The 15,548-nt window shown below is 36.0% G+C and overlaps 1 protein-coding gene across 1 annotated transcript in view; it reads left to right on the plus strand.

The window, feature by feature from the left end:
* ULK4 (unc-51 like kinase 4) overlaps window positions 1-15,548 on the plus strand; it is a 173,271-nt gene that overhangs the window by 39,022 nt on the left and 118,701 nt on the right. Inside the window, exon 18 of the mRNA XM_015822838.1 lies at window positions 12,360-12,443. Within this exon, the coding sequence (XP_015678324.1) occupies window positions 12,360-12,443 (84 nt within the window). The remainder of the gene's footprint in view (window positions 1-12,359; window positions 12,444-15,548) is intronic.

A 15,548-nucleotide genomic window follows, 5' to 3' on the forward strand; every position in this document is an offset into this window, starting at 1 on the left:
CTTAGTTATGTGCCCCTCTTTCCACTTTCTATACTTGTCCTTTTTATCTTTCAATTTGTCAGAGAGTTCTTTATGCAGCCATGCTGGTTTCTTTTGAGAGCTGTTATTTTTCCTCTTTGTTGGTATTGTGCTAGACTGGGCTTTTATTATCTCATTTTTCAAAATTTCCCAAGCTTCTTGAGTTGTTTTCCCCTTGAGGGTTCTCATTCATCCCCAAGCCCTCTCTAAGTTTATTGAAATTAGCTCTCTTGAAGTCCAAGACTCTAGTTTGACTGTGTTCTATTGCATGTGCTTCCATAATGTTGAATTCCAATATTGCATGATCTAATATAAAACTATTGGAGGCAAATATCCAACAGGGTGATGCCATTAATATGCTGATTATATATACCTTGGTCCAATTGGAAATGCTGATACTGTCCCATGATGGCTTTTACAATGCAGATCAGTCAGAGCAGAATAAAACCAAACCAAAGCAAGACAAAGCTAGTTAGTTAGTGTAGTTTTCTGTGATTGTCTGTCAAAGGGTTGCATTGCCTTTGAGAGAGCAAGTCAGTGACTTGTGGTTTTTCTCTGGACCTAAGTCTGGTATTTGTTAGGCAGATGGAGATTGGAGAGTTTTCAGTCCCTTACCTATTTTTTGTCTGGTACACCATTTGCTCCACCCTTCCTTGTGGAATAAGGTCTGACTAAAGTGACTCATGCCCCATACCCTTATCACTACTCATACCTCCTAAATGCACTATACCTGACCTTTCTTTGAAAATGTTGCAGCCTGGTTGTTGATTGACATTAATTACTATGGGTATATTACATTTGTTGGGTACTGCATTGATAGCCAGTAGTTTTGATTATAAAATTCTGTGTTGCCTGGACTCTTAAGTGCTTGCAGATCTATATATTTTAACTAGATTCAAGGCAACCAAGGAAGTAAATTTGAGAGATGATGCATGCATATAAGTTACTTATTTCCTAATGTCAGGGGGGCTGTTGCTAAACAGTACTGCTTCTCCTATTTGATTTTAACACATATTTGAAAGTACAAATGCTTATAAGCTATAAAAATAGAATAAGAATTTTCAAAATAATATTGGATTAGTACTATATATGTAAAATAATTTAATATCAACTCATCATTTTATTATAATAATAAAAATAAAACAATATTCAATAATTAGAAAAAGGCTTCCAAATAATAAGAATACGCAACCATAATGAATCATTAATAAGACTTTCTATCTAATCTCAAAATGTCCTTGTTTTTACAAGTCAGACAAGAATTAATATTTTAAAGCCTTACATTAAGAGAAATCCAAACTTCAGATGTGGCATAAGTCCACGTGCAGAGTTAAAAGTTGACATATAGTTTCCAGGTTAAATTGACTCCAGCATCAGATTCTTTTTCAAAATATGAAATTATTTTTGACATTGATACACAGTTCTTGTAACTTAGCATTCAGTATAACGATTCACATTTTTTAAAGAAAGGAATTACCGTATGTATAATTTCTAGTAAGAATCTTAAAATGTTCAAGTGGCTATTGGCACATATAGAGTGAAATCTAAATACTGCACAGGAAAATAATGTTTAGTTACGTTTAATAGATAAATAATTGGCAGTAAAGAAAAAGCAGTATTTAAATTTTTATTTATTCTGTAATAAATCACCTTGGAAAACTATAAAGATTTGTGACATTTCCATCAAAATGATTCAATCTAATTATTGTATTTCTAACATTTTTTAAAAATATGAATTATGTATTTTGGTAATCAACACTGGTACCAATTTACCAAAATATCTTTTGCCAATTTTCTCTGAGTGTTATATTCACAGTAAGCGTAATATTTATAATTCATTAATATTACCATTGTTGTATGTCAGTTGTCTTTTAAATGCATCCATTTAATCATATGTTTAATTTGTTCAGTTTTTAAATTTTACTAACAGCAGGTCTTCTAAATATTGAATTACAAGATTTTCAAATTTGATTAGGTTTCTGAGTATTCCATTTTTTATACCGTAATTGCTTTGGGTATAATCCAATTGATAATCCAAATCGAACAACTAATTTAACAATATAGCTGATTCAGCTAGTCCACATTGTTTTTATGACTTGCTAAATCCTTAATTTAATAAATCCTTTTATTTGATCAAAGTAAATTATTTGTCTTTGTCGCTCATTCAATAATTTTTCTTCATTTCTTACTTCATTTTAAATAAAATGTTGATCCTAGGATATTTATTTTTACTACTGAAGATTCATGTTTTACTTTTTATATTTTTCCATGAATTATTTGAATCTTATTAATGTGATGTTCCAATATAAACCATATGTCCAAGTCCCATAGAAGTAGATTATTCAAGATGATTATCAGTTGTCAAGAACCTACTTGAAGAATAGTTCTCCTCTGGGTGCTGTTCTGAAGAGAACAGTCCCAGAGGATTATAATATCTCTCTAAAATGTAATCACAGAGTAGAGGAAAACATCAGCCAACAAGAGCTATTTGGGAATGGCTGTACTAGGTAATTATAAACTTTGATTAAAATTTGAATTAGAATTTACAAATATATTGTATCACTGTTTGCAAACAGTGCAAACTCAGAGAAGTGCCATAAGATTGCAAACTAGTAGTGTGAGATAGTTCATAGTTTTGCCCTGTAAAAAAGAAATATCCAAGACATTAACACTTCCATATTCATTTATTCTTATACTAAAAGTCTTTTGAACTTTACTTATTTTATTTATTTCTTGATTATATTCTTATTTCCTTGTATGATCTAAGAAGACAGTTTAATTTGTTTCCCAAAGTAACCATGTATTTTTTCTCATTATTGAACTGCTTAATTGTCTTTATAATAGTCTGAAAGACATAAGCCTGCCTATAGAATTGATATAGAAAGGTGACAATTACACATGTAATTAATATAGCAAGGATTTTTGAGTGAACATTGTACTTTATAATTTTCATTTCTCCCCCCCCCCATTGATGTTTTTCCTTTCTACTTTTATGAGAACCTATAAGACATTCAGATTAAGAAAAGATTGTACTTTTAACTTACTAACGAAAACAAGAACTATCCCAATTTGAAGAAAATTAACTGTGATTACTATCCTATTTGTCTAATTTGGACATTATTATATTTGACTTTGGCCTATGCATTGGCAATTTAAATAAATTCTCATCCTTTTCTTCTTGTATTTTTTTTGTTGGCCACAAGAGGGAGTGCCTATACCAGGAATATTTAGAATTAGAATTAGAATACTTTATTTGGCCAAGTGTGGGTAGACACACAAAGAATTTGTTTCCAGTGCAGAGGTTCTCAGGATACAGGCAAAGCAACAGAGGAATAATAATCATAATGATAGCAATAAGAGGGGAGAGTTGAGAATGATGATGATGATAATGATGATGATACAGCATGGACAAATATATCAAGCACTACCTTGATATGGTTTTGGGGTTTGTGTCCCTCAGTGAGGCACAACCTTGATGTGTTTGTTTGGCTTGTGTACTCTGAGGAAGATGAGAGCTATGCCAGAGGTTCAACCATACTGGACATGTCTCATCAGAGGAGTCAGAGAGTATCTCTCCCATAAAAAATATGGTGAGACATAAATTTCAGAAAGCTATACCGGCTCGGATGTTGCCCGGGTTAACAAGGTCCGAGCGAGATGTTGGAGTTCCTGGATATCTGGTGAAAAATGGACTACAGGACTCAGGACTGTTGACTGAGCAACCAGGGCCAGCAGTTGCAGAACTGCTGGAAAAAAAGATGTTTACCTGTTGCAAATACACATTGATTGAAAACAGAGAAATAATGACCTGTTATTACAGATCAAGTCCAATAATAAGAGGATATCTGAAATAAATGCACCAGTTCTGGAAAGAACAACATCCAGAATCAGAAATAACAGAACAGAGACTAGTAGATCAACATCGATTTATAATATGAAATAAAGTATTCTCAGCAACAGAATTGGACGAATTGCAAAGGTTTACCCAGGGCAAAGAAATCAAAGCCTTGCCAGAAGTAACTCAGAATGTAGAGGCAAACCAGGGGGAGTTGGCAGTGAAGGAATCCAGCAGAGATATACAGCTGTTTTCATTTGGAAACCAGGCAACTCTTCCTCAGGAAAAACAAAGCCCTCTAACTAAAGAAATAAAAGAATTGAAACAAAGAATAACCGAGCATCTAGAACAGCACAGAAACAACAGAATAAGGCTGCCTGCATTCATTGATGCTTGTTTCAAAACAGGTAGCACAGGCATTAAAAGATGCAAATACTGCAATATCAAGTATAAGCACCAACTCACTGCAAGAAACAAACCAACTAATGTACAGCACAGCTGCAGTTGTAACTGAATACTTGGGATGCAAAATCAACAGAGGGAAAAAAGCCAAACGGTGCATCACAAAAATAGAAGGTTAGACTGGAAAATAAGATCAGCAAGTTAAGATCAGATGCAAGCAAGCTAGAACAGATGAAAGAAAAGAAGCTGAAGAACAAGAAGACCAAATAATACCTAATCAAGAAATACCACTTAGAAACAAGAAAGATCAAGCACTGGAAATAATAAAGCAGCAAATAACAGCTATAGCCAGGAAGATCAGCAGATATGAAGCTCGAATTGCAAATTATAGGCAGAACCTCCAATTTCAATCCAATCAGAAAGGTTTCTACCAATCCATCAATGGCGAAACTGCAATGAATCAGTCAGTACCTGACAATGAAGAAACAGTGCAGTTCTGGACACAGATATGGGATAACCCAAAGAAATACAACAAGCACACCACTTGGTTAAAAGAGATGGATCCAAATAAAACAGAAGTTGAATTGAAAGAACTAGTAATAACATCAGAAATGGTAGAGAAAAGAGCAAGAATGATCAAGAATTGGTCAGCACCAGGTGAAGATGAACTGCATGGTTTTTGGTTGAAACATCTAACTGTTCTATACCCACTCATTGCCAAGCAGTTCAACAACATACTACAAGGAGGAGAAATTGAAAAGTGGCTAACAACTGGGAAAACCTACCTGATAATGAAGGATCCAGCAAAAGGGGCAGCACTAGCAAACTATAGGCCAATTACCTGCTTACCAACAACTTTCAAATTGCTAACTGGTGTGGTAGCTGATGCAGTCCAACAGCATCTAGTTGAAAACAATCTCTTTCCACCTGAGCAGAAAGGAAACTGCCCCAATAGCAGAGAAAAAAAGATCAATTCCTAATAGACAAAATGATCTTGGAAAACTGCAAAAGAAGGAAAATAAACCTGAATGTAGCATGGATTGACTACAAAAAGGCATTCAACTCTCTGCCACATGACTGGATAATCAAATGCCTAGAAATAACAGGAATCAGTAGAAACGTCAGAAAGATGTGCAAAGATCGATGGCACAATGGAAGACCCAGTTGCAGGTCAATGGCGAGAGATTGGAAGAGGTTAATATCAAGAGAGGAATATTTCAAGGAGGTTCACTATCACCACTACTATTTGTTATTGCACTATTTCCTCTGACAACAATACTGAATAATTCAGGCCATGGCTATCAAACATCAAAAACATGCCAGACTATCCCATCTCCTTTACATGAATGATCAGAAGCTGTATGGAAAAACACCATCTGAAATAGAATCGCTGCTCATATATATAGCCAAGATATTGCAATGGAGTTTAGCTTGGACAAATGTGCCACACTTACTATCAAACAAGGAAAAATAGTGAAAACTGAAAGAATCAAGATGCCCCATGAAAATAACATTAAGAGTCTGGATGAGGAAGATTACTACAAATACTTGGGTATCCTGCAAGCTGACAACATCAAGCACACTGAAGTCAAGAAAAAGATTAGAGGTGAATACATCAAGAGAGTGAAAAAGATTTTAAAGTCCAAACTCAATGGAGGAAATATCATGAAGGCAATCAACACCAGGGCAATTCCAGTTATTAGATATACAGCAGGAATAGTGGACTGGACTCAAGCAGAACTAAAAGCAATGGATAAGAAGACCAATAAAATAATGTCCACTCAGTGACATTGACAGATTCTATCTACCAAGGCAAATAGGTGGGTGTGTAATGTTGCAAGTGCATCACATAGTTGAAGAAGAAAAAAATGGCTTTGGAAGAATATCTAAAGGACAGTGATGAAAATGCACTGAAGTTAGTATATCAGGAAGGCTTACTGAATACCGGAGAGACCACACTGGCCTATAAGAAAGACCAAATGAAGAACAGAATGGAGGCATGGGAAGACAAAGCACTACATGGCCAGTACATTAAAAAAATAGCTGGAAAAGCAGATAATAACAAGATCTGGCAATGGCTAAGAGCAGGAAAGTTAAAGAAAGAGACTGAGGGACTAATTTTGGCTACACAAGACCAAGCCTTAAGGACAAATGCATACAAAGTCAAAATTGAGAAGAGAGCAACAGACAGTAAGTGCCGCCTATGCAAAGAAGTTGAAGAAATAGTGGACTACCTGGTAAGCTGCTGCAAGAAGATCACAGAGACTGACTACAAGCAGCGGCATGACAAAGTAGCAACAATGGTGCATTGGAAGATCTGCAAGAAATATAATTTGCCTGCAAGCAAGAACTGTTGGGACCATAAAATAGAGAAAGTTATAGAAAATGAAAAAGTTAAATTGCTCTGGGACTTTAGAATTCAAACAGACAAGCACCTGCCACATAATACCCCGGACTTAACAATTGTCGATAAGAAAGACAAAAAAGTCTGGATAGTGGATGTGGCAGTACCTGGAGACAGCAGAATAGAAGAGAAAGAACTGGAGAAGATAACAAAATACAAAGACATACACATAGAAATAAAACAACTGTGGCAAAGGCAAGCAAGGGTAGTACCAACAGTAATAAGCGCCTTGGGTACAATCCCAAAACAATTGGAACACCACTTGAACACCATCAGCATTGACAAATTTGCTATCAGTCAGTTGCAAAAGGCGGCCTTACTAGGAACAGCTTCCATCCTGCGATGATATCTGTAATACCATCAAACATCCACATCTGCTTATCCCAGGTCCTCGGTAAGGACTCAATAGGTAGACAAAAATGCCAAATCCAGTCTGAAATCTGGCTGACTGTGCGATGATCAATAATAATAATACAGCATAGATAAATATACTTTAAATATGGACAATGAACAACATTGTTAGGATTAGTTGTTCAACAGAGTGATGGCCCAAGGGAAAAAACTGTCCCTGTGTCTAGTTGTTTTGGCATGCAGTGCCATATACTGATGTCCTGAGGAGTGGATTTGAAACTCCTTTAAAAAAAAAAAAATGAGCAGTTTTTTAAAAAACTACTTTTAAAATAAAGTGAGAAATGTAAATGAAATTTAAATAAAGATATGCAGACTAGGGTAAAATACAGACTAAATAAAACAGACTACATTTCAGATGCACTTACACGCTGCAAGTTTCAGTCAGAATATGACTGAATTCATAAGGTTTTCTTTAAGAATTTAACATTTAGCCAGCTAGTTTTTACAAAGTTTTTAATATTTTTAAGAGTTTTCTATATTCCTCATTATATCATTTAGCCAATTATACACTACTATATTTAAGATTTTTTTTTTCATTTAACATCTTGATGTATATTTTTCTTGGAATAACCACTGAATTCTATCTACAGTGTAGAGGCCTTTTTGGTAATAATAATATTCAGCCAATCAGGTAAATAGAATACTTAAGCTGTTGTCAGCAATCAAACAATGGAAAAAAGATCAAAAATGTGGAAAAAAAATTAAAAAACCAAACCAATCAATTGCTTTTTCTCAATAAGTGAATTTGATAGCTAATAACATGAATGAAATTAAACTATTTTCAATTCATATTGATTGGAAGAAAAGCCCATTTAAAAGCATTTTTTAAACTGAAGAAAGAAAATGTTTATATTACATGTCTTCAATAGATTCATATTTAAAAAGGCAATATAGTTTTGTTGGAATGTAAGCATCTTGGTTAAAAATGTGTTGTGTTAGGGAGAAAAAAAAAGAAATGAATAGTCATATGTGTGAGAAGTTTACCATGTAATTTGGAAAGAAAATTCAAGATGAAAAGATTTATGATATGATTTTAGACTGAACATAGAAAAATAATTTCTTCACTATACAAGTAGTCCTTGACTTATGAGGACAATTGAGCCCAAAACATTTGTTGCTAAGTGAGACATTTGTTAAGTGAGTTTTGCCCCATTTTACAACCTTTTTTTCCACAGTTGTTAAGTGAATCACTGCAGATAAGTTGTTAACAGGTTGTTAAGTGAATCTGACTTTCCCATTGACTTTGGATGTTAGAAGTGCAAAAGGCAAATCACATGACCTCGGGACACTGCAACTGTCATAAATATGAATCACTTGCCAGGCATTTGAATTTTGATCAAGTGACCACTTCAAACGGTCACTAAATGAACTTTTGTAAATCAAGGATTACCTGTATTATATTTTGATCTCTGAGATATAAATGGATTTCTTTCTCCAAACTTAAATAAATTTGCTTAATTTAAAATCTAAAATCTAGTAATCTAATATTTTAGATTATTGCTACTATTTTCATTTGGATGTGTAGAGACATGAATATTATGTAGAATAATTAATTTTTAATTCTTTAAATTCTGAGAAAGAGCAAAATGAATGTATTATTTGAATAATAAAGCAGTGAGGAGGGAATATTGGAGAAGAAAGGAATTACCTTATGGATATAGGTCTTGGTAGAGGAAGCAATGCCTAAAGAAATTATTTCAATAATTTATAGACAGGAACTGTGGAATTAAGAAGCATAATGAAATCATCTTTGATCATTTTCAACATCTTAAGTTCTATTAGAGCAGGGGTGTCAAACTCAATTTCATTGAGGGCTGCATCAGCATTGCGGTTGCCCTTGGGGGGCTGGTGGGTGTGGCCAGGGTGGGTGTGACCTACTGGATGGGCATGGATGTGGCCTACTGGGTGGGCAGCTCTACATTGTTCACGTCAAGGGTGCCTGTGGGGGCCTGGGCAGGAGTGGGACAGATCTGAGGGTCTCTGGCAGAAGGAGATGGGAACAGGGCGAGTGCCAAGGCATGGTCCACTAGAGGAGCCTCACTGTTCCTCTCAGGCCATGCGGGGGGGGGCTGGATGGTGGTGCGGGCTGCCCGGAGCCCTGGGCAGCAAAGATCAAACACCCAGCCTGGCCCTCAAGCACCCACGGCACCAAGCCCAGCCCCACTTCCCCAAGGAGATGCCCTTCTGCACTTATTTCCTCCTCAAGGCTGCTGCTGCTGTGCTTGGTTGCTCATGATGGGTACGAGGACAAAGTCAGAGGGAGGCCTATTCCCTCTCCATTGGAGTAAACCTGGCTTTGTATCCAAAGCTTCCTTAGCAATAGGATGGGAGACCCCCAGTATAGGCCAGGAGGAGGGGGCAAGGGGATGGTGAAAGGGCAGCAGGGCCAGACTAAGGCAGGAGTTTCCTCAGATGCTCCCTCTCCTTCTTCCTTCCTTCCTTCCTAAGTACCTCACCTACTTCACCTGGATGGGCTCCGGGGGAGGGGTTTCGGCAGGCAGCGGGGTGCTCTCCTCACAGCGCTGAGAGGCTGAACTGGGCGGCACAAATCCAAAAAGAAGTGCGAGGCCACCCAGCTCCCAGCTTGCCCGGTTTCAGCAGGCAGCGGGACACTCTCCTCACAGCTCTGAGAAGTTGAGCCGGGTGGTGTGAAGCTCGTCAGCTTTGCACCTTGCTGCCTGCTGAAACTGGGCAGACTGGGGGCTAGGCAGCATTGCACTTCTCATCAGATTCGTGCCACATGGCTCAGCTCTTGGCGCTGTGAGGAGAGTGCTCTGCTGCCTGCCGAAACCGGGCAGGCTAGGAGCTGGGCGGCCTCACACTTCTTTTTCGATTCGTGCCGCCCAGTTCAGCCTCTTGGTGCTGTGAGGAAAGCATCCTGCTGCCTGCCGAAACCTCTCCCCGGAGCCCATCAAGCCGGATAGGTGAAGTAGGCGAGGGCCATTTGCTGACCACTTCCAGGCAATGGTGCATTTCTTCATTCCTCACAAAGAGTGACACCTCCCCAGCATGCACCCAGGGGGCGGGGCCGACACGGGTGGTTCCTCGCTGTTTCCAGACAGCCTTGTGGAGCTAAGACTGAATGCGTTTCAGCATAGATGACCACCACAAAATTATACATTGGCTCCCGGCCGGCCAGGGTCAAGGCAGAGGGGGCCATTTCCTCACTGTTTCCAGGATGGCGTTGCGGGCCACATGAAACCACTTCGCCAGACGCATCCGGCCCCTGGGCCTTGTGTTTGACATGTCTGTATTAGAGTACATATGAAAGTTAGATTTTGTTGTTAGTTGCGAAGTTGTGTCCGGCCCATCGCGACCCCATGGACAACGTTCTTCCAGGCCTTCCTGTCCTCTACCATCTTCTGGAGTCCATTTAAGTTCACGCCTACTGCTTCAGTGACTCCATCCAGCCACTTCATTCTCTGTTGTCCCCTTCTTCTATTGCCTTCAATCTTTCCCAGCATTATGCTCTTCTCCAGTGAGTCCTTCCTTCTCATTAGGTGGCCAAAGTACTTGAGTTTCAACTTCAGGATCTGGCCTTCTAAAGAGCAGTCAGGGTTGATCTCCTCTAGGGCTGACCGGTTTGATTGCCTTGCAGTCCAGGGGACTCGCAAGAGTCTTCTCCAGCACCATAGTTCAAAGGCCTCAATTCTTTTGCGCTCAGCCTTTCTTATGGTCCAACTTTCACATCCATACATTGCAACTGGGAAAACCATGGCCTTGACTATACGTACTTTTGTTAACAGGGTGATGTCTCTGCTTTTTAGTATGCTGTTTAGATTTGTCATAAATTCTTAAAATATTTTTTAACACTTGATTATTATAACTGAAAGAAATCCTTCTTCCTAAAGCTGTTAATGCTCTAGTTACCTAATAAGATTTTTGGCAATTTATGTACCACTGTAGAATTTGTTATTTATTTTATTTATTAGTCTGGAAACTGCTATTCACTCACATCAGGTGGGGATCCTTTTATTTTCTTGAAATGTCATCAGTAAAAGTCTGTGCTTTTTAATATTGATAATATAAATTATTTTTATTGAAAATAAAATCTTTTATTGAATTAAAATCTAAAAAAATGTAACTAGAATATTTCCCTAGAAATATATTCATTAAATGCTTCTTTTGGAAATTTTAAATTTTGCCATATTAGTTTTCTAGTTAGTTCCTAAGGTCACTAACTCAGGGTATGAAACCTGAATAAAAATGGAGCAACAATATTAACACAGGAGAACTACATTAAAATTATATTACACATTTGAACATGTTCATCTTTCATCATAGAGATATATATCTGAAATATGTTCCATCAAATACATCTTATGAGACTAAATGAAATGTTCAGGAAATTACATTGATTAGGGAGGAATCAAGGTTTTCAGTGCATTTATGGATAAATATATAAAGTTGGTCAAGGCTTTGAACACATTACTTTGTATACAGACAATCCAACAACTCAGGTACTCTACACTGTTAGATAAATTTTATGATGCAGTAAGGAATATTATTGGAATATTAATGTTTCGGGTACCAAAGTGAAGGCATACATACTGCTCAATTACAAATATGAAAGAAATATGTCAGAGTAGATTGGTCATACAGAGATAATTAGTGAGCATTGAATTACATAACAAATAGATAAATGTGAAAGGTCAAGGAACACTTAAGTTTGTTTGGTTAGAATTGATAAGGTCCTCAATGAGAGAGGTAAGATTAAAAGATTAAAAGGCAAGATATTAAATAGTGTCTAGATATAGTAAAAGAAAAAATAGTTCACAAACCTAGACAGATATTGTGCTTTTGTAAATGTATATTTTTTATGTCTTTGATTTCTTTGAGTTGTTATATCTTTTATCTGGTACGCTGTGTAATCTTGTTTACCCTGACATTTTATAATTGTTATCTATCTATCTGTCTGTCTGTCTGTCTGGATATCTGTATATCTATATGTATATCTTTATCTTGATAGATAGATTTGATCTGATTGTCTATATCAGATAGATAGAGAGAGGGGGGGAGATAGAGATATGCATGCCCATATCATTCATACAGACAATCAGATCAGACAAGAGAACCATATCAGAACAAGCAATTTAGAATGGTTGATAATTTGTGACAGTTATAGATAAAAAATTTAAACAATTTGTTTTGGGCAACTTCCATAATACAAAGTATAATTTTAAAAACATGAACTCATTGATGCATTTTTAAATTATAATTTTTTACAGAAGAGGAAAATATAACTTTGCTTTTAAAATTTTATTTCTGGTCTTGACTCTTCATTAACAGGATGGAAAAAAAGAGCAACATGGAGAGTGCTGGGTTGTTCCTTCAGTTACTTATACTATGCTAATACGATGCCTTCGGGAAGGAGTAAGTTTTTATGTTGTTCTCAATTTCTCAACTGCAGTAATTGTTTAGGCATTGTATAAGGATTGTAGCCTGCAACAATGAAGCAATGAAGAAGTTTGTTAATAAGACATTGCTTCTGAATTTAAATCATCATAAAACCATCATCCACAGAAGAATAAGATATTTTAAAAAATGCTTTTTCCTTCAGCTCATCTATAAGTTGGCATTTAGTTAAAAATAGCTTAGTTAACATTTTTTCAAGTTACAGAAACTTTATTAATGAATATTTTATATTTAATCTTATTGCACCTCATTTAGGAGGTGATTTTACATTTGTTGATATGCCATTCATGTGATATCTTCTGTTGGAAAATATCATATCATGCCCCCCAAAAGCAAATACTAGCCTTCGTTTGCTGCTTCATATATTTAACTTAGGGATAACTTTAAAGTTTAAAATCCAAGGCATAAGAATTTCCTTATTCCTAAAATACTGATGGAACTTTTTTTAAGTAGATAAAAATATATTAAGGAAACAATTTCCTTTCCACACTGAACTATTATTTTTGAACTGTGAAAAATAGGCTTGTCTGAAATATAATTGAAAGAATTTACTTGTTAGTGGTTAATGATATCAAAAATAGGAATAGAATGTGACTATAATTTGGGCAAAGAAAATGTAAGATATGGAGTAGTAATGTTAATATTTTCAACAAGAGTTCAGAAATAATGTTTCCAGTGCTACAAACAGATTTAAATCAAAGGAGTAATAATAAAGAAATAGAGAAATGATTCATGAAGAAAGTTCAAGCAAGCAAGGTAGTGCCCTAATATGAGTTTTAAAAAATCTGAACTTAACTGATAAGAAAAAAGAAATACTTTTAAAAACATCAAAGTAAGGTGCATAGTGAATATGTTACCTTCCTTACCTTAGATATGGAAAAGTTTCATTCTGTCATGCATATTTGTTCATGATGTTCAAAATAAATGCAATGTTCAGAACCTTCAAGAAATTTACATCCATCTTACTTACATCTCCATGCAAATGTATAAGAAAATTTGTTTTTATTTATTCATTTTACCTATTTGTAGAGATCCTGGAAGATACTTGTCTTTAATGGTGGTTTTTTGACTACTTGTCATTATGCAAGACACATGTTAGCAGTCAACTGAAATTACTTATTTCAAATAAAATTATCTTGGAGAAATGTTCTTCACTTCTTAATGTTCTTTGTTTAGTCTTCGCAGTTGGCTCACTGAATAAGACCATTGAAGGAAAATTCTAAACTATCTGTCTAGACAAGCCTGCAGTGGTATACTGATCTAAATAGTAATTCTTCACTAAATCACTGATAAAGATTCTGATGCCTGGAAAAATTCAAAGACAGTTGAAGAAGCTGATAGATCTTTTTGCTAGATATTATATTGTTATAAGGATACAGGCATGAGCTTCTAACATATCAAACTATTTTTGATATTGAGTCTTGACAAAATGATATTCATTGGGCCTGAAAGTGACAGAATGACTAGGTAACAACAATATTAATAATGAGAGTTGATGTTAGATAAGGAAAAAAGAATAGTCTAAAGCATTTTCTTTAGTACTATAATTTCTTATCTAAGTGAAAGTACATACACATAGGGCGGTGTTGGGAGGGACTCGACGCTCCCATATAACACCGCTGCTGCGCGAGCTGCATTGGCTGCCTGTGGCCTTCCGGGTGCGCTTCAAGGTGTTGACTATCATCTTTAAAGCGCTCCATGGCATCGGACCCGGATACCTTCGAGACCGCCTTCTGCCGCAGATTACCTCCCATCGACCTGTACGCTCCCACAGAGTGGGTCTCCTCAGGGTGCCGTTGGCCAGACAGTGCCGGCTGGCAACCCCAAGGGGGAGGGCCTTCTCTGTGGTAGCTCCCACCCTCTGGAATGAACTACCCCCAAAGATCAGGGTGATACCTGATCTCCCTTCCTTCCGCCGCGCCCTTAAGACATGGTTATTCCAGCTTGCAGGACTGGCCTAGGGTAATTTTTAGAGGGGGTTTTAATTATATTTTAATTAGACCATACTTAAATATTTCCTTTTAATTAATTTTAATCCTGTAATTGTTATTTGTGTATTTTTAATCGATTGTTAGCCACCCTGAGTCCGCAAGGAGAAGGGCGGGATATAAATTTAATTTAATAACAATAATAATAATTATTATTATTATTTAACAAATTGCCTTTTTATTTTATGTTTTGAAAATAATAATTTCTATTTAGCCCACTGTCATTTAATATGACATAGATTTTAAAATAAAATTTACTGCTATAATTGTTGTATTTCTCTAATCCTCTATATTTGAAAATATTTTGTCCTGTATGGGCAAATTGAATGTTTGGTGAAGGTGATCCAGTTACAGTATGTTTTATGGGTGTACTTTTGTCAACCAGCATAAATTGTATGATCATAATATGACAAATGGAGTAAGTACTTCAGTATAATCAACCAAACATTAGTTAACTCAAACTTCATTTCCGGAGAAATAATTAAGCAGTAAATGGCACAATCTTTCTGCTTACATAATCTTTGATAATAGACCTCAGAGGGTTCAAATAAGGCTATTTCAGATTTCAACAAATTGAATTAGTTTGACAGGTTCATTGAGTTTCTAGGACACTGTGATAATTCATGACTATTTCCCAGCCAATATGTTATAGTTATATGTTCAAGGGCATGCATTACCTCATTATTTCTTGTGCTAGGCATATTTTACAAAATGTGAGTGGATATATTTCTGCCTAGTCAAAATGACCACTTTACATTGTTTGAGATTTGTTACCATCATAAAAGCTATTATCTTTTGTTGGGATTTTATTATTGAAAATTCATTTTCTAATTTAAACTGAGTTTGAAGCATTGGCCTAAATAAATATTTTCATTATTTATTTATTTATTTATTACTTTAATTTATACCCCGCCCTTCTCCCGAGGGACTCAGGGCGGCTTACAGGTAAATAAAAACAGTACTATACAATAAATATCTAAAAGCCAAATTAAAATATATATTAAATGACCTGTATTAGATTTAAAATTATAAAATCCCTTTAAAATCCCTATAAAATCCCCCCCTAGGCCAATCC

Source organism: Protobothrops mucrosquamatus, unplaced genomic scaffold, assembly GCF_001527695.2.
Source record: "Protobothrops mucrosquamatus isolate PMUCROS unplaced genomic scaffold, P.Mucros_1.0 scaffold_177, whole genome shotgun sequence".
Taxonomy (NCBI): Eukaryota; Metazoa; Chordata; class Lepidosauria; order Squamata; family Viperidae; genus Protobothrops; species Protobothrops mucrosquamatus.